This window comes from Ciconia boyciana, chromosome 15 (assembly GCF_034638445.1).
Source record: "Ciconia boyciana chromosome 15, ASM3463844v1, whole genome shotgun sequence".
NCBI lineage: Eukaryota > Metazoa > Chordata > Aves > Ciconiiformes > Ciconiidae > Ciconia > Ciconia boyciana.
In genome coordinates, this window is record NC_132948.1 from 6,481,013 (window position 1) to 6,498,085 (window position 17,073).

At 47.9% G+C, this 17,073-nt stretch overlaps 1 protein-coding gene across 2 annotated transcripts in view; it reads left to right on the forward strand.

Moving 5' to 3' along the window:
• The window catches only part of TTC28 (tetratricopeptide repeat domain 28), a 206,718-nt gene that overhangs the window by 141,945 nt on the left and 47,700 nt on the right, over window positions 1-17,073 (forward strand). For both annotated transcript variants that reach the window (XM_072880117.1, XM_072880118.1), the window contains 6 exons: window positions 216-723; window positions 10,370-11,711; window positions 12,088-12,611; window positions 14,248-14,357; window positions 14,671-14,800; window positions 15,231-15,449. In XM_072880117.1, coding sequence (XP_072736218.1) covers window positions 216-723; window positions 10,370-11,711; window positions 12,088-12,611; window positions 14,248-14,357; window positions 14,671-14,800; window positions 15,231-15,449 — 2,833 coding nt within the window. The remainder of the gene's footprint in view (window positions 1-215; window positions 724-10,369; window positions 11,712-12,087; window positions 12,612-14,247; window positions 14,358-14,670; window positions 14,801-15,230; window positions 15,450-17,073) is intronic.

The window sequence follows — 17,073 nt, forward strand, 5'->3', positions numbered from 1 at the left end:
AATCCTAGCCTTGTTCTCCTGAGTCAACCCCATTCCTGCTGCCTGCGCCTGAGCTGCCCAGAGGGGTGTAGAAGAACTGTAGAGAGCAGGTTTTCTAGCTGCTAGTCACATTCTTTCTCCAGAATGGCTTTTTGTGGCTTAGATTTCTAGGACTGGGGCCATCTGACTTGTTTCCATGAATACTTGTACTTACTTTTTCTCTCTTATCCCTGCAGGCAGCGTCCTCAGCACTGAGCAGTCTGGGCCATGTGTACACAGCCATTGGGGACTACCCAAATGCACTGGCTAGCCACAAGCAGTGCGTCCTCCTTGCAAAGCAGTCCAAAGATGAGCTCTCTGAGGCACGGGAGCTGGGCAACATGGGAGCAGTGTACATTGCAATGGGGGATTTTGAAAACGCGGTGCAGTGCCATGAACAACATCTTAAGATCGCCAAGGAGCTGGGGAACAAGCGGGAGGAAGCTCGAGCCTACAGCAACCTAGGCAGTGCTTACCACTACCGGAGAAACTTCGACAAAGCCATGTCCTACCACAACTATGTGTTGGAGTTGGCCCAGGAGCTGGCCGAGAAGGCCATTGAGATGCGAGCTTATGCTGGCTTGGGCCATGCAGCTAGATGTATGCAGGACCTGGAGAGGGCTAAGCAGTACCATGAAGAACAGTTGCACATTGCTGAAAGCCTGCAGGACCGAGCTGCTGAAGGCAGAGCCTCCTCCAATCTAGGTAAGGCCCTGACACGGAGCAGAATTTGTCAGGGAATGCCGTGACTATCAGAGCTGCTGCCAGGATGCAGGAGGTCTGCTGTGTGCTGTCTTCTTAGTTACCCCAGTTTCACCAGACTGCCTTCATAAATTAAACAGGCACTTGGCAGATTGTGTGCCAATGTAACATATCTCATGTTCAATTATTAACCGGCTCAGAGAGGCACCAGAAAGCACAAGCTTATGGCAGAAGGGAAATGAAAAGGTAAAGTGCATTTGAAGAGCTATTCAGGTGTCAGAAATGAACGTATGTCTTGCACTCAGGCAAGAATTGACATGGTTTATTACTTGGCTGTTTCTTTGGGAGCTTGTCAGCTGGCTATGTCAATATATTGTTGCCTTGTAAGTTGGGAGACACATGGGTCAAATCCTAACTAAGAATCCTAACTTTTTTCTTAGAATGTACACATTAAAATAATAGAGTGTAGGAGTCTCATGTTCTTCTAAGGAGAGACACTGGCATCCTGCTGGCAGGCTGGGAAGGACCCAATTACATTAAAGTGAAGCCCATTCCTGCTGCTTCTTCACAACACCAGATGTGGAAGCGAGCAAAGATGCGTTTCCATCTCTGCCGTGGGATGCGGCGTTTGTGCTGCTGACGTTCCAGCTGTCGTTGAGGATGTGTTCTCAGCTGGCTGGGAGTGGCAGAACAGGGTTGTTGCTGGTATAACAGAATATGTGTTTGCTGGCAGCCCCTGAATCTCGGCTCGTGCAGGCTGCCCCACGATGTAAATTAGCTTCTGTTTCTGCTTGGCACTTGGCACTTGGTTCATTTGTAGATGCTAATTGTACTCTGATGTTATCAACAGCAGGTAATTGAAAAGGGCTTGATGAATTACTTAATTTCTCTTAATAGCTGAGTCTTCAGGAGCTGAATGAAGAAGATAAGGTGAACTGGAGAAAACAAAAACAGTCCTAGCTTTCTAATTAGTGTTGCGAATCTCCTCCTTTACACAAATTAGGGCAAATGTGTGAGGCAAAATAGGTATGTGAGGCAAAAGCCCTGTGGCGTGCTTAGCATTAGAGAGCAGTGAGCATTGATATCATTTCTGTTAGCGTGACAGAGCACCCAATGGGCAAGAGGGCTGGAGGGATGAAGCTTTGCATCTGGCTTCCTCTAACATTTATGTAAGGGCTTTTGCAGAGAGCAACAGCAGATGCATCTAGCAAAGCACAAACTACATCCCCTGTCTCTGCTGCCAGCGTGGGGCTGGTCCTGGGGGGATGCATAGATGTGAGGGATCCACTGGTCTGTGACAGGGACAGAGGGGCCCATGTGGAGGAACGGGACCTTGGATTGCCCAGGCAGGGAGCAGGGGGAGGTGTAAACTCTGGGTCCTTGGTCGGGGAGATGGAGACGTTGTCCTTGGCTATGCTTGGGGAATGCACTAGCTTCCCAGCTCATCATCAGGACTGAGGGAAAGCTCCTTTTGCTGTGAAGCTTAACTTAATGTGTTTTGTTTCTAGTGGAAGCTGACCAGAGGGTGTGCAGGCTGTTCTGCTAGCATAGTTACTGGGAGATGGCAAGGCTGTGTTCAGCCGTGAGCACCTATGAAATGGGAGTGGACGTGCTCTGAGCAGCACTGGCAAACCTCCAGAGATCAGAACCACTTTCATTTGCCTCCCCTCTGAAGCACTTGCTGCTTTCTGGAGAATTGTCCCAATTCTTTCTGAGCAAATCCAGGAAACTGAGGAAATGCAGTCTGGGGAAATGGAAATTGTCACTTGATTTTGGTTTTTTCCCTACACATGGTGATGAGCCATCTTGGGTTTTCTGTATTTCCTGTTTTTGTGAGCCCTTTGCCATTGGGCAGACCACAGCTGTTTTGCTGATTTGCTGTTTGCTGAAAGAGCTTGATTAAAGTTCTGTAACATTTCTTCTAACTGCCTGTATGTTCAATATAGTCTGTCTCTGTGCTACTCAGCATCATAAAAAAACCCCAACAAACTGGTACAGAAATGTTGAGACGAGATGGGCTTAGCAATTTGCGGCAAGTGCTGATACTCGCTGTAGTTGCTTTGCCTCACCCCAGAATGAAACAAGCACTGCTGCAAAAGGAAGGAACTTGCTCTTGTTCCTCAACCTTTCACAGTACTCAATTGTGGTTTAAATTCTCTCACCATTTTGCTGGCTCAAAATCAGTCAAGTTGGGACTAGAAAAATCATCTTAATATCATTATTAATCTTACAGCAGCTTTGGATTTAAGGATGCTTTCAGCATGTAATTCCAGAAATTTTTGTAAAAAAAAAAAAAAAGGAAAGCGTTTTGGTTCCGCAGAGAATGTTTTTCTTGTGTTGGATTTAAGCCTAAATATAACTTTCAGTTGGTATGCTGACTCAGTCACTCTACCCGTTGTATTAGAATAGTTTTCCTAGCTTCTGAGTGCAGGATCTCACGTTTCAGCTGTTATTTGGCTATATTTTTGTCTTCTCTGTCAGACTTAAGTTATAGTGGAGAAAGAGAACAAGCAGTTCTTGTTGAGAAAAGTGTATTACTGTTGTTTAAAATGCATCCAGTACCAATTAAAAAGTCAAGTCTTAATTATCTCTTTCATCTAATCCACATGCAAAACAAAACCTCATCAAAATAACCATGCTGACAGGCAAAAAAACGTATCTAAATATGTGTTTCCAAGCCAGAATGTTAGAGTTGGCCTCTTTGCTGAAGCAACAGAAATTTTCTGTTTGCATTTCACTGATTTAGATGGAAAGCTCTCTTAAGTGTACTATTTAATGCTGAGCAAGACAGACACAGAATATAACATAGCCCAGCTGCTGTAGTGCTCTGCAGGGAGATATAACGCGCTCTGTGACTCGGTAAGCAGAAGGTAATGGACTGAGGGCAAGTCACAAGTTATCAAGCCCTTCACAACAAGAAGATGTGGAGTTTAACCAGAAGTCTCAGATTGTCAGCCTTTGCAAAGCAGATGGTGTTTCCAAATGTCAAGGCTCCATGTAGAGAGCTGGCTTTTCAGCCTCTGCAGCTCTTCAGGGTTCCTGTTGCGATGGAGGGAGGACACTTCAGATTATTAATAAAACACAGTATAAAGTCTCTCCCTTGGTGCTTAGCATCTCTTTGCAGTTACAAAAGAATTTCTGTGCCTATCTTCATGTGCTTCGTGTGTTGTCCAAAGGTGCCAGATATTTTCTCGAGGCGTTTTTGTACTTAGTGTCAAAAAATTGTGGTTACATTTGGCCATCTCTTCCCCGATTGCTGAAGGACTAGCTAACTCACCCAAGACCCCTTCCCCTCATCTCTGACTGCTCACAGGCGCACTCATCCAGCCAGCCGCATTGCAGCAGAGTGTGCGTCAGATGGTGGATGCTGTTAGGCTTCCCTGTCCGCACCGAGGAGGGGGCTGGGACATGGTTCTCCCACCACATGGATGAGCTTCAGAACCACTTCAGCTCTGTTTCAGCTTTCAGCGTGTTCTTATTTCATTCTGAAAGAGCAGGTTCAGTCAAGAGCAGTGTTATCTCAGTCTAAGCTGGAGGCCCTGGTGTAGCTGCGACCCCATCACAACGCTGAGGTGTGTTCTGCACTGGCTAATGCTAGTGGGAGACTGGAAGTCCCTCTGACTGCTGCTGTAACTGCCTGCTGGGCTCCAGCACAGGAGCTGCAAAGACTGTTCTAAAGTTAGTCTGACGCTTTCTCTCTCACCTTACCGACTTGTTGCCTGAATCGGAAAAATTGGTGATTTGCATAGGCAGACTGTAACTTTTATGTTTATTTTGCTGATGTCTTATACAGGTTTCTACCCAGTTCTAACTGTATTCATCATTAAGGAAAGAAAGCTTGTGAATTAATGTAATTTGTGCCATTTTTGGTGCTTTACACTATATATGGCAGTAAGGGCTATCTCTGACCGTCTTCCCTCATGTCTGCTGGGTTCTTGTCTTGGGTCTGTTCTGCTGTATCCTTCATGTGCTATTCCAGAATGTAGTCCAGCTGCCTGACCAGAAGGCTATCTTTAATTTGAAGTCAATGATTATAGCTGTAAGAATGAGTCAGAATGCTGATGTTTTGAAGTGACAGTGTGTTTCTGGATCCTTCTTCCTTAAGTGGCCACAACAGATGGGTGACAGCTCGAGCAAACTAATGTGATAGCAGGCTCCATGGGTGAGGAGAGCACAGCTTTGTTCTCTGTTATGCTACTTGGTTTTGTCCTGGGTATCTCCTGGTAAACATTTGCTCACTGTTTTTCTCCTTTCTTGGCAGTAAAGAGGCTGACTAAAACATTTAGAAGTGAAGGCTTCATCTCCCATCCATCTACGAACCTCATTTTTGTCTGTTGAGGAATGCACAAAGAGAGAATATATTTGGTAGGTGATGATTTTGGAGTCTGAGTCAGAACCTTTCCTTCCTGGGCCGTCCTTTCTAATTACCCCTGGGAAATGATGGAAACATACCAGGAGGTGCTGTGTGGGGTCTCTTACCAGGTTCCTCTTTTCCCAAGAGCAACCTTAATTTTTTAGATGAAATTCTGGGAATTTGCTTGAGCAAGGCTTGTGACAGAGAGCAGCCTTTTTGGTGGACATAGTATCCAGGGAGAAACTCCATCCATAGCCTCTCCAGAGAGTGGCAGCGCTGGCTGTTTCAGTAACCTGTTGCCCTAACCTCTAGTATGAATTTTACTTCTTTGGCTGCCGTTTCCCTTTCAAAGCCATCCTCTGTGTTTGACTTGCCATCTTCCTCTCCCACTTTCCTCCTCCTTCATGTGGGACTGGAGAGGTTGGTGTCCTGGGGCAGGAATTCCCATTATCTCCAGCCCCAGATACTTCTTTTCTTATCTATCCTCAAGTACAGTATGAAGTGGCAGTGGGAGAGAGTCTGGGTTGGGTCAGCATCCCCGACACTCTTCCTCCGTTGTGAGTTCCTCCATCTTGAGGGAGAGAGGTAATTACAGTGAGCATAGGACTTCTCACTAGCGTTCTCATCTTTCATCCACCGCTCCTGTGGACACAGCTCCTGAGTTGTCGATGGCATTTTAATGGTGACCACTGTGCACTGACTGTTCGTATTCCTCACAGTGAAGTGGAGTCTCTTCAGGGTGCTTAAGCTTTGGGGCTGAGCTGTGGCATCCTGTTTGCTCACTAGGGCCTCCTAAATGACCTTGGGATACCAATTTTCCCCTTTTTGTCAAGTCAGCTGAGTATTTGCCAAAATAATCTCTAGTGCTACTAGAGATGTTGATCCAAGGAGGGTAAGAGGGCTGAGATGGAAAAATAAGAAGAGGAACTTTGTGACAGGAGCGGGATTCACATCTTAAGGCTGGTGATCCACAGGTGGCCAGAGGAACCTCAGCCTGATGGAGCATCTTGTACTCTGCACACAGCAGCAGCCTGGCCGGAGAACTGTAATGGCTAATAGATACACTAGTACAAGAGCTATTTAGAAAGATTTTTTGGGTACAAGAGAAATTGTGAGCTAAAGTATGGATTTCACACCAAGCTCCTCACATTATTTCTTAATATATTTTTTTAATATACTAGGTGCTAAAAGCAGGAACTTGCATTCCGTGCTGCTCCAACACCTCTAGCAGGCAGGCAGCTTTGCAGATGTTTTTCTCAGCCTAAATTTTCCCATCTCAGTGCCATGTGGACAACAGAAGCACCAAATCACAGGTCAGACCTGCTTGGGTGTCATCTTCGTTTCTAAGATACCAACTTGGAAACCGATCTGGATTTGGGGAGATGGATATTAAATAAAGTAATTATTGCATGTTCCAGATGAGCAGGATCCCTTGCAGCCCAAAATGAGCCTCTCTCTTTCCTAAGAGGCATCTGGTCTGTTTCTTGCAGTTGTTTTGTTGCCAAAGATTGCAGCTAAGGAGCTTGCATCGTGCAGGCCATGGGAAAGAATGTGAAACAGCTCACGCTTGACATGGCTCGCAGATAAAACATACATGAAACTAGCAGCAAGGTGTAGAGTCAGCATCCCCTCAGAGCAAGCCACGTGTTTGCAGTCTAGGGCCAAGGTTGTCTCTGGCTCTGACAAGAATTTTGTTTAAGTGTATAGCTGAGGATAGACCGAGGATGGGAAAATGCAGTTGCCATTTGATGGGAGGGAGACAAAGCAGGATGCTTGGAAATGAGGGCAGGGGTGGCACCTTGTACAGAAAGGATGGTGGGAACCCACTGAGTAGCAATGACACAGCAGGGGAGTGAACTAGGTGATTGCTGTGTTTCCAGGCGCTGGGGCAGCAAGGCTCAGTAGATAGGAGCAGCCAGTCTGTGGAGCCTGTGCATCTCTGGCAGACTGTGACCCTGTAGTCTCTGTAAGATCTGGGTGGGTGGGTGGGTGTTTCCAGCCATGTGGTGGGAAAGATCTGCATGCTATTCTGAGTTCCTCCAGGTGTCCGACCTTCCAGCCAGTCCTCCTTCTGCCTGTCCTGTTACTCTCTGTTTCAGCCAGTTGGCATCTGCAGACCTCAGCAAGTTGTGGCTGGTAGCTCCTGGCAGTGTCCTGGTGACATTTTTCCTATTCTGTTCCTTACTTGAGAAGTAAGGCTATGTTTTATTTCTCAGCATGACACACTTGTGATTAATGAAGCATAAGGAAATGATCTATTAATGTGCTTTTATAGAGAGTCTTGATGATGAGTTCATTCACGTCCTGCAGCAGCCACTTCTGCCTGGGATATTACTGGTGATGTAATGACTTGGTGGTGTTAGCATTTTTGGGAGGGTGGCCTAGGAGCAAATGGCCTGTGTCGTGCACAGCACCGTGGCAGTGCAAGCTGCAACTCATGGAGGCAATGTGTTTTTGAGGCAGTGTGTGCTCCAACAATAAGGGATGTCCATGTTCCCGGTGTAATTCCTTGGCCCATGAGTGGTTGTTGCTAGCCTCAGGTACTCTCACAGAAAAGCTGTAGAAGCTCAGAGTTACCAGGGAAATCTATGATTAAACTAAGAGAAGTGGAAGATGCCTCCTGAGGCATTGAATCCAATCTCCTGTTATTGCACATGCCATGTAATGCTAATACCATGATTCATAAACTAACCATGTGCCGTTTTAACAGTAATGTTTTATTTGCTTCACTATCCTTCTGTAGGGCTGTTCTGGAGCCTTGGCACTCTGGTGGTGAAAATAATTTCTTGGGTTGGTGCCCCTCTTGTGGTTACACCAGCATTGGCCTGTAAATTGATTAACTCTTCTGCGTCCAACAGCAGTCACATTTGTCTGTCTTTACTGGAAGTTCATCAGTTCACTGGATAGCTCCTTCTCTTCTTGTTTCCAGATGATGACTTCCTGCCCTTGTAGTCTTGAAGTTCATGTCTTTGCATAGTTTACTGCTGATTTTCATCACCCCATTCTTGTTGCTCTGGTATGCAAGGTTGTCCAATCCTTCCTCCATAATAATCCCATCCTTCTCTGTGTCAGCAGTGCTTCTTAACTGGCTTTCATCAGTACGTCTCGAGTAGCACTTGCTTCCTTTGTGCCAAAGTCACCGCTAAAAAATTTTAATAAGGTTTGTCCTCTTTTCTGCTTTCTGACTCATAATTAAGAGCAATCTCATTAAAGAACAAGTTATCTAGGCAGTCAGCTGAACTCAAATTTGCTTTTAAGCTGTTTTCTATCCTCTCTCTTCCTTTTACCATCACTTCAAGCTGAGTGCTTTCCCAGCCTGATTCCTCAGAGGAGGTGGAGGGCAACGGCATGTCTTGTCTCCTTGAGGAGTCTGTCCGTTTAGCAGTAAGAGATTAGGAAAAGCTTGCTTGTCCCCTTATTATGGAAACCCTGGGTTTTCAGAGGTGGTTTTCAATAAGCCGTGTGTTTAGCTTTCTCACAGGAGGGGCCCGCTGCGTTACGTCTCGCTGGGCAGGGCCTGCCTGCCCGTGCTGGAGCTGAGGGACCCCGAGGTGCTGGCTGGGAGGGACACAGTCTTCGGGAGACAGGGCTGGGAGCACGGGCTCCTTGAGACAGTGCTGGTTCTGTCTGCACCCAGCTTGGACACCTCTTGTGTTTCCAGTGGAGGGATTTAGTTAATTCCATCTTTTTTAGTTTCTGAAGCAATGGGATGCTTTCACAGTGACTGTTTTTTGCAGTTTCTAAGTTACTTAGCTTTCTGTCCACTCCACTTCCACCCCTTGTAATTACTTTGTGTTTTTTCTGCAGAAATCGGTGGTCTTTCCTGTGAGCGCTCTGCTGTGCGCAGCAGTGTGGCTGCCCACCGAGCCCCAGCAGTGGCTGCGTCTCCAGATGGGAGATGGAGGGCCAGAATACTCATGTGGGGTCACTTAGCTTAGTTCATCCCGTCCTTCCTGCCACCACCTTCCTTCCTCATACCGGCAGGAATGCATCAGCCAGAGATGCAATAGCTAACGCTGATCAAGTAGAGCTGCAGGCTCGTTGGAGCTGAGGAAGGGTTTGGCCAGGAGCTGGACTAAGACACCAGGGAGCCAGTCCCTCCTGCCATGAGCTCTGGCTTTGATCACAATTGCAGTGTGAAGGGAGAGAAATGAACTGTCCTCAGCAGCCAAGTATTTGCTGTTTTGATCCTGTTTTGTTCTGCCCATGTTTTCGAAATTGCCTTCTCCTGAAGCCTCATGTTAATAGGAAAGTGAGCAGAATTTGTGAATTACTTGCTTTGATAGAAATACAGGTAATCCAGCCAGAATGCTTCATGCTGATATAATGGAACTTGGGTTTTCAGTCCTATGTGAGTTTAAAAAATGAATCTGCAAGGTCCAAATTGCCTCAGGAAAGCAAATTTCAGCCCTCATGTTCCAGGCTCACTTGGAACGCCTCTGTCTTCAAATTTCTCTTTGAAAGTACAAACCAAGAGGAGGCTGATGCACAGGCCTTGATCACAGCATGCTGCGCTTGCTGGTGACTGGGGAAGGCAGCTGCCTCCTGACCCTCCACAATTCTTTGCCCTCAACGCGTTGGGTGCGATACGGAGATGAAAGTTGGAAGCTGTTTTCTTCTGGGGCAGGGAAAGACCTGAAGTTGTCTTCAGGTATCAAGTAACTGTGACAAATCTACAGGATCAGGTAACTGTGTTTGCAGGGCCTCCTTCGGTGGCTCCTGGATCTCCAAGCCTGTTCACGAGTGTTTGTGAAGGAGCCACATGTATTCTTAGCACAGAGTTTAATTGAAGCATAAGTTGTAACTTTAGCAGATTCAGAGCTCCTGTTCCCATGTCTCATAACAAGTACAAGATGATTTGACTGAAATTGAAAAGCAAATGCTTTCTCGCTCAGTGTGTTGAGTATGAGCTCTGGAGTCATCAGGTATCACTGATGGAAAAAAAAAAAAAAGTAGCATAATTAAAAAAGAAAACAGGCATTTTATAAGGCCAAACTGTCCAGTTGTTGTGGTAAATGTGTGCTTCATGTGTAATATAAAACCTTCTCCAGGATTTGCCTGTTAGGAGCGAAGAAGCAGTCCCCTTGAGAAGGGCTGTGCCACGCCAGCTGTGCCGGGATGCATCAGGGCGCTGTGGGGAAGGGATGGGGTTGCCTGCTGTAGAGAGCCTGGGGAAAGAGCCAGGCCGTGAGCTCCCGAGGGCCGGGCTGCGGGAAAGTCCTGGCATGGCACGGTATTGCATAAGGGTTAGCACAGAGGAATGTTTTTATTGAGCCCATTTCTGTTATTTTTCAGGAATCATTCACCAGATGAAAGGCGACTATGACACTGCGCTGCGGCTGCATAAGACACATCTGTCCATAGCTCAGGAGCTAAGCGATTACGCGGCGCAGGGCCGGGCCTATGGCAACATGGGCAATGCTTACAACGCTCTCGGCATGTATGACCAGGCTGTCAAGTACCACCGGCAGGAGCTGCAGATTTCTATGGAAGTAAATGACCGTGCCTCTCAGGCATCTACACACGGGAACTTAGCAGTTGCCTATCAAGCGCTGGGTGCCCATGACCGTGCTCTGCAGCACTACCAAAATCATCTCAACATTGCCCGGGAGCTGCGAGACATCCAGAGTGAAGCACGGGCCCTCAGCAATTTGGGCAACTTCCACTGCTCACGGGGAGAGTATGTGCAGGCAGCCCCTTACTACGAGCAGTACCTGCGCTTGTCCCCAGAGCTGCAGGACATGGAAGGGGAGGGGAAAGTTTGCCATAACCTTGGCTATGCCCATTACTGCCTTGGGAACTACGAGGAAGCTGTTAAGTACTACGAGCAGGATCTTGCCTTAGCAAAGGATCTTCATGACAAGCTGAGCCAAGCCAAAGCCTATTGCAACCTGGGCCTGGCCTTCAAAGCCTTGATGGACTTCAGCAAAGCAGAGGAGTGTCAAAAATACCTGTTGTCCCTGGCCCAGTCTCTGAACAATTCCCAGGCCAAATTCCGAGCTCTGGGGAACTTAGGGGATATTTTTGTCTGTAAAAAAGACGTAAATGGTGCAATAAAATTTTATGAGCAGCAGTTGAGCTTAGCCCATCATGTTAAAGACAGGAGACTGGAAGCCAGTGCCTATGCAGCCTTGGGCTCTGCATATAGAATGATACAGAAGTGTGACAAGGCTTTAGGTTACCACACGCAGGAGCTGGAGGTGTACCAGGAGCTGGGAGATATGCCGGGTGAATGCAGAGCACATGGTCACCTTGCTGCAGTGTATATGTCACTTGGGAAGTACAGCATGGCCTTCAAGTGTTACGAAGAACAGCTGGAGCTTGGGCAGAAGTTGAAGGACCCCAGCATAGAAGCCCAGGTCTATGGTAACATGGGCATTACCAAGATGAACATGAATGTCATGGAGGAAGCTATTGGCTACTTTGAACAGCAGCTGGCTATGCTGCAGCAGCTCAGTGGAAATGAATCTGTCTTAGATCGGGGCCGAGCATATGGGAACCTGGGAGATTGTTACGAGGCTCTGGGAGATTTTGAGGAAGCTATAAAGTATTATGAACAGTACCTGTCTGTGGCTCAGAGCTTGAACCGCATGCAAGATCAGGCAAAGGCCTACCGGGGCTTGGGCAACGGGCACAGGTAAGGAGTACTGCATATGTACTCTGACAGACGAGTACAAGTACAAATGGATGCGTTGTGTTACTGATGGGGTGTGTTTGTGTGGCCATTGTACACGTGCATGGGGATGTGGCATAGGAGTGAGTAACAGAGTCCTCTGGGTGCTGAGGGCTCTGCTGCTGGCTCAAATAATGAAGCTGATGTTGCTCTGCCCTTAGAGGAAAAGTTTATAGGATGGCAGAAGGAGGAGGTTGATTCAAAGGTGCCGGGGATGTCTCCTGGGGGGAGCGTTTGTCTCTGCCTGAAAGGTTTGAGCTGGCCTCTAGAGGAAAGGACAAAACATCTTCTTTCAAGAAGATACTGGCAAAATAAATGCTCTTGTTTTCTTCCCTTGTAGGGCTATGGGAAGTTTGCAGCAGGCTCTGGTGTGCTTTGAGAAGAGGCTTGTGGTGGCACATGAGCTGGGAGAGGCATTTAACAAAGCCCAGGCCTATGGGGAGCTGGGGAGCCTGCACAGCCAGCTGGGGAACTACGAACAAGCCATTTCTTGCCTGGAGCGCCAGCTGAACATTGCTCGAGAGATGAAGGACCGAGCTCTGGAGAGCGATGCTGCCTGCGGCCTTGGTGGGGTCTACCAGCAGATGGGAGAGTACGACACAGCCCTGCAGTATCACCAGCTAGACCTGCAGATTGCGGAGGAGACCAACAACCCCACTTGCCAAGGCCGGGCCTACGGGAACCTGGGCCTGACCTATGAGTCCTTGGGCACCTACGAGAGGGCGGTAGTTTACCAGGAGCAGCACCTCAGCATTGCAGCACAAATGAACGACCTTGTAGCCAAAACTGTGTCTTACAGCAGCCTGGGGAGGACTCATCACGCCTTGCAGAACTACTCTCAGGCTGTGATGTACCTGCAGGAAGGTAAGAGGCTGTATTATGCAACACAGCATGTAGTGGTAGGTGTGGGAGGATAGGAGGGAGGCCTGAAGACATGGAGAGAAGTGAGGTACTGTGAGCATGGCACTAAGAGGATGTGTTTGACACATCCTTTGATGCCAAAGCTCTTGCAGACATCCATAGCTGCTGTTGAGCATCTGTGTGAGTAGCTGTCCAAGTGGGCTGTATGGTCAGCACACCATGTCAGTCAGAGCCTTCTTGGCACCCTGCAGACAAATGACTGCAAAGCACGGTCTGTGCCTTCCTGGGGGAGTCTCAGCTAGCTCTGAGCTTGAATCCAGACCGCACCTGCACCAGACTGCTTGAATCTAGACTGCGCTGTTTATAAAGCTTGTTTGTGCCTGAACCTAGATGGTGTAAACCTTCTCTGTAAATAGCACTGTATACCAGGAACTGGCTCTGGGAAAACCACATCAGGTCGTGATGGATCTCTCTGATTCTAAGAGCAGTTCTCAAACTGATGTGTGTCTTGCTGATAGCCACCTGGCTTTTCCTTCTGCATTCATGGGGGATTGAGACCAGATGGGTGAGTGTCCTCTAAGCTGTGAGTGAAAACAAGTTGTGTTTGATAGGGAGGTGGGAGACCTTCAGCCCTCGGTGTCTGGAAGCCATCCGCTGCTGCTGAGCTCCGGTGCTGCTGCAAGGGATTCCAGCATGCAAGCAGCATCTGTTCAAGGTGGTGGCTCTCTGATGGAGGAGATGAGCAGCGTAGCTGCTTCATCATACACATCATTCACACCGGAGTGTATGAAGTTGGAAGCTGAAGGATTAATTACATTAGTTAGTCTGGTTTTCCTGAAACTGACCGTGGCAGGATTCCAGTATGCTGAGGGAATTCAGTTGGGTTGGAGAGAGAGAAATTAAATACAGCTCCTTCTCCTGGTATGACAATGAATTCCTGAAAAGCCTGCAAATGCTAGCTGCTGCTGAGCAGCATGGTCATGGTCATGGCCAGGGCCCCCGCTCCCCAGTCTGTGGGAAACCTGAGATGCCTAAAAGAAGGCGTCCCTGTTGTCAGCCAGGCCCGTGGAGGCAAGAGGTTTGGAGCATGGTGGAAGGAGGGGATGATACAGAAGGTGCTGCTGGAAGTGAAACGAGCTCCAGGTCGTTCATGCCAGGACCCTGCCCTCTTCTCTCCCTCGGTACATAAACCATGCGGAGTCTGCCAGAAGGCTGGGGAGAGCTGGTGGGAAATGAGCCAGTAACGTGGCAAGAGGTGTCTTTTCTGGCAGTGTTTGGCAGCTCAGTGTGATTTCGTTTGTCTGTGTGGCTTTTAAGGTTTAAAAGTTGAACTTCCTGATAGGGGCTTACTGAGTGTGTCTCAGGGGGGCTGCACCTTAACCTCACTTAAGGATGTCTTGGTCCATGGAAATGTCTGTCTTGCCAAGGCACCTCTCACGCTGGTGCTGGTTCGAGTGTCGGCAGCAGCTGCCCTGCGCTGGTGCTGCCCTGCTCAGCATCCCACGGCTCGGCAGGTCCGCGGCTGTCTCTGCCTGCCACAGAAGCCCTGGAGGCCCGGGGCCCACCTGAGCCGACAGCCCACCAGGCTGCCAAAGCCCCTTCTCCCCTTTGGCCGTCTCTCACTCTGACTCCTTTCCAGGACTGAGGCTGGCAGAGCAGCTGGGACGCAGAGAAGATGAAGCCAAAATCCGCCATGGCCTCGGCCTCTCCCTCTGGGCAAGTGGGAACCTGGAGGAGTCTCAGCACCAGGTATACCGTGGTCTGCCCCATGCTGGCAGGCTTGTGTCCTCTGAGCCCTTTGGGTCATTCCTGTCCTCAGGGGAGGAAACATCGGGTGCATCCTGGGGAGGGTGTGTAATGCACTGAGCTGACCCAGGCCCATGTGCCTTCCTGCTCCATCCGAAGTCACCTCCCCTCTGCCAGGGATGCTGCCATCCTGAGGGGCTGTCTGAGGTAGACCTCCCCTGCCTGCGGGTACGTTGGCCCTGGATCCTCCTGCTCTCCCAGCCGGTGCTTTGTGCTGTGTCTGTAAGGAAGTCACCGTGGCTGTTTTCCCTCCCAGCTGTACCGGGCCTCGGCACTGTTTGAAACCATCCGACATGAGGTGCAGCTGAGCACAGATTACAAGCTGTCACTCTTCGACCTGCAGACATCCTCCTATCAGGCCCTGCAGCGAGTACTTGTCAGTCTCGGTAAGAGGTGCCATCATATGCTGAGTCTGAACTCCAAGCTCATGCCAAGAGTTCAGCTGAAGTTGTGGGGAGGCAGTTCATGATACATCCTTCACTCCTCATCTGTCCGACACAGCACAGTGTTTCTTTGCCAGGACAGAAACAAGGGTCTCCTGCTTTGGCTTTCAGGCACCTTTGGATCTTCTTTCTTGCTTCCTCCATTCATTTGCCTTTCTGTGGCTCATTTTCCCATACATGGTGTTATTGCCTGCAGCCAAGATGACCTGCGGGACTGTATTCTAGCGCAAAGACTACTCTTTCCAGAAATAAGTGCTGTGACCCTGCTTCCCCAGGTTTTAGTTCAGGTTGGGATAGCAGCTGTCCCTGTTCCTGCACATTGTGCTGCAGACCATGTTGGTGTCAGGTCTGAGAGATGGCTTTGTCTTTTCAGGTCACCATGATGAAGCTTTGGCAGTAGCAGAGAGAGGACGAACAAGGGCGTTTGCTGACCTGCTCGTGGAACGCCAGACTGGGCAGCAGGACTCTGATCCTTATTCTCCAGTGACCATTGACCAGGTCCTGGAGACAGTGAATGGCCAGAAGGGACTTGTTCTCTACTACTCACTGGCTGCAGGTTACCTGTACAGCTGGCTGCTGGCTCCTGGGGCAGGTGAGGTCCTTTTTGGAGATGAGAGGCTGTGAACAAGCCTTACAAAGGGAGAATTGTACCATTTGTAGCTAGGAATGAATCTGGGACCAGAGTGAATGTATGAGGGAATCCTTTCCATCTAGTACCTTAGAGCTGAATAGACTGAAAACTGTGGCATAGCCATAGCAATAATGACATAGAAGTGCTTATTCAGGGCTTTGATGTTCACCTGGAGATGGAAATGTTTCACGTGTTTAATATTTCCATTTTTCAACCTCCAATCTGTATGTATTTCCCACAGGGCAGAGCAGAGCAGTAATGAGATTCCAAGTATGTTGGCTCTGTGAGAATCTTCTATGCATAAGAATCCCTACTTTAATTATATTTCTGTGCTTTATCCTTCCAAAAGCTTTTGACATTTATTCACTGAAGTGGATTGCAGAAAACAGAAGGGCGTCCCCGCTTCCTGATATGCCATTGAACTGCCTGATCCTCTGAATTCTCCTCATATGAATGTGGAAACACTTATCACAGAGGAGCAAGGAGGATTAATTTGAAGAGGATTGCTTTTTGCAGACAGCTGTTGTTCATTATCTAATAAAGCGATGACTGTAAATTTTCATGAGTTCTTTCTGGATATAATTTAATAATTGCAGCCCTTTGCCATGACAAAGCTAAAGAGATAAAAAGCACTATTTAGATTGCAGCAAAAGTGCTTCGGGAAGGGAAGCAAACATTCACACATGCCTGACTTCAGATGGGATGACAGTGATTGGAAGATACACTTTTTGGGGGCATTTTGTAATGTTGCATATATACATGTAAGATGGCGTTGTCCTGCTACGCATCCAGTCACTAATTTGCTCTTCAGGCCTGTAGTTTGCACAATAAAATGCCGGTAATTCTATAGTATTGATATCAAGCTGAGCTAACTAAAATTATATGGATCAGAAGTGTAGGGTTTGCCAGTAGGCTTCATGACCAGTCTCCTCCTTGCCCAAACTGGGTCTTGTAGAGAAGCAGTTGCACTCTTCAAGTACATGGGTTTGTGACTGCATCCTTGAAGGCACTGTCAGGTGTTGGGAAGGAGAGGGACTGTGGTGCTTCCACTTGAGCAGCTTTGCTGGGGAGCTCTTCAGTAGCGACTCCAGCCCAGCCATGGTGACTCTTCTTGTTTCATTAGTGCTGATGGAGAGAGTAGCTTCAGTGGCAGCCCAGAATCCTCATTATCGCACTGAGATGGTACCCTTAGAGCCTCTTCACTGATTCTATTTTTGCTGCTGTTGCTGCAGAAGGAGTTGCTTTATTCTTTATTCCTCCACTCTTCTTAACTGGTTTCATAATTTATGCTGTCAAGGCAAACAGGGCATCCAGAGCAGCCTTTTACTGTTGATCACAGCCTGTAGAATTAATTATATCACAAAGGATATGCCAGTCTGAGTGGAGGAAGGTTTTATCTGCAGTAACAGTTGAATTCTTAACAAAACAGTGAGTGTCCTTTATCTGGTTTACCCATTGTGAAATGCTATCTTTTAATATTTCACTATGCATTAATCCATCTTTTTCTTTCTTTGTATATAATGTATTTTCATGCATATGAGTGAAATGAAAAATCTTTGTGTGATGTGGGGAGGGTCTGCTGTAG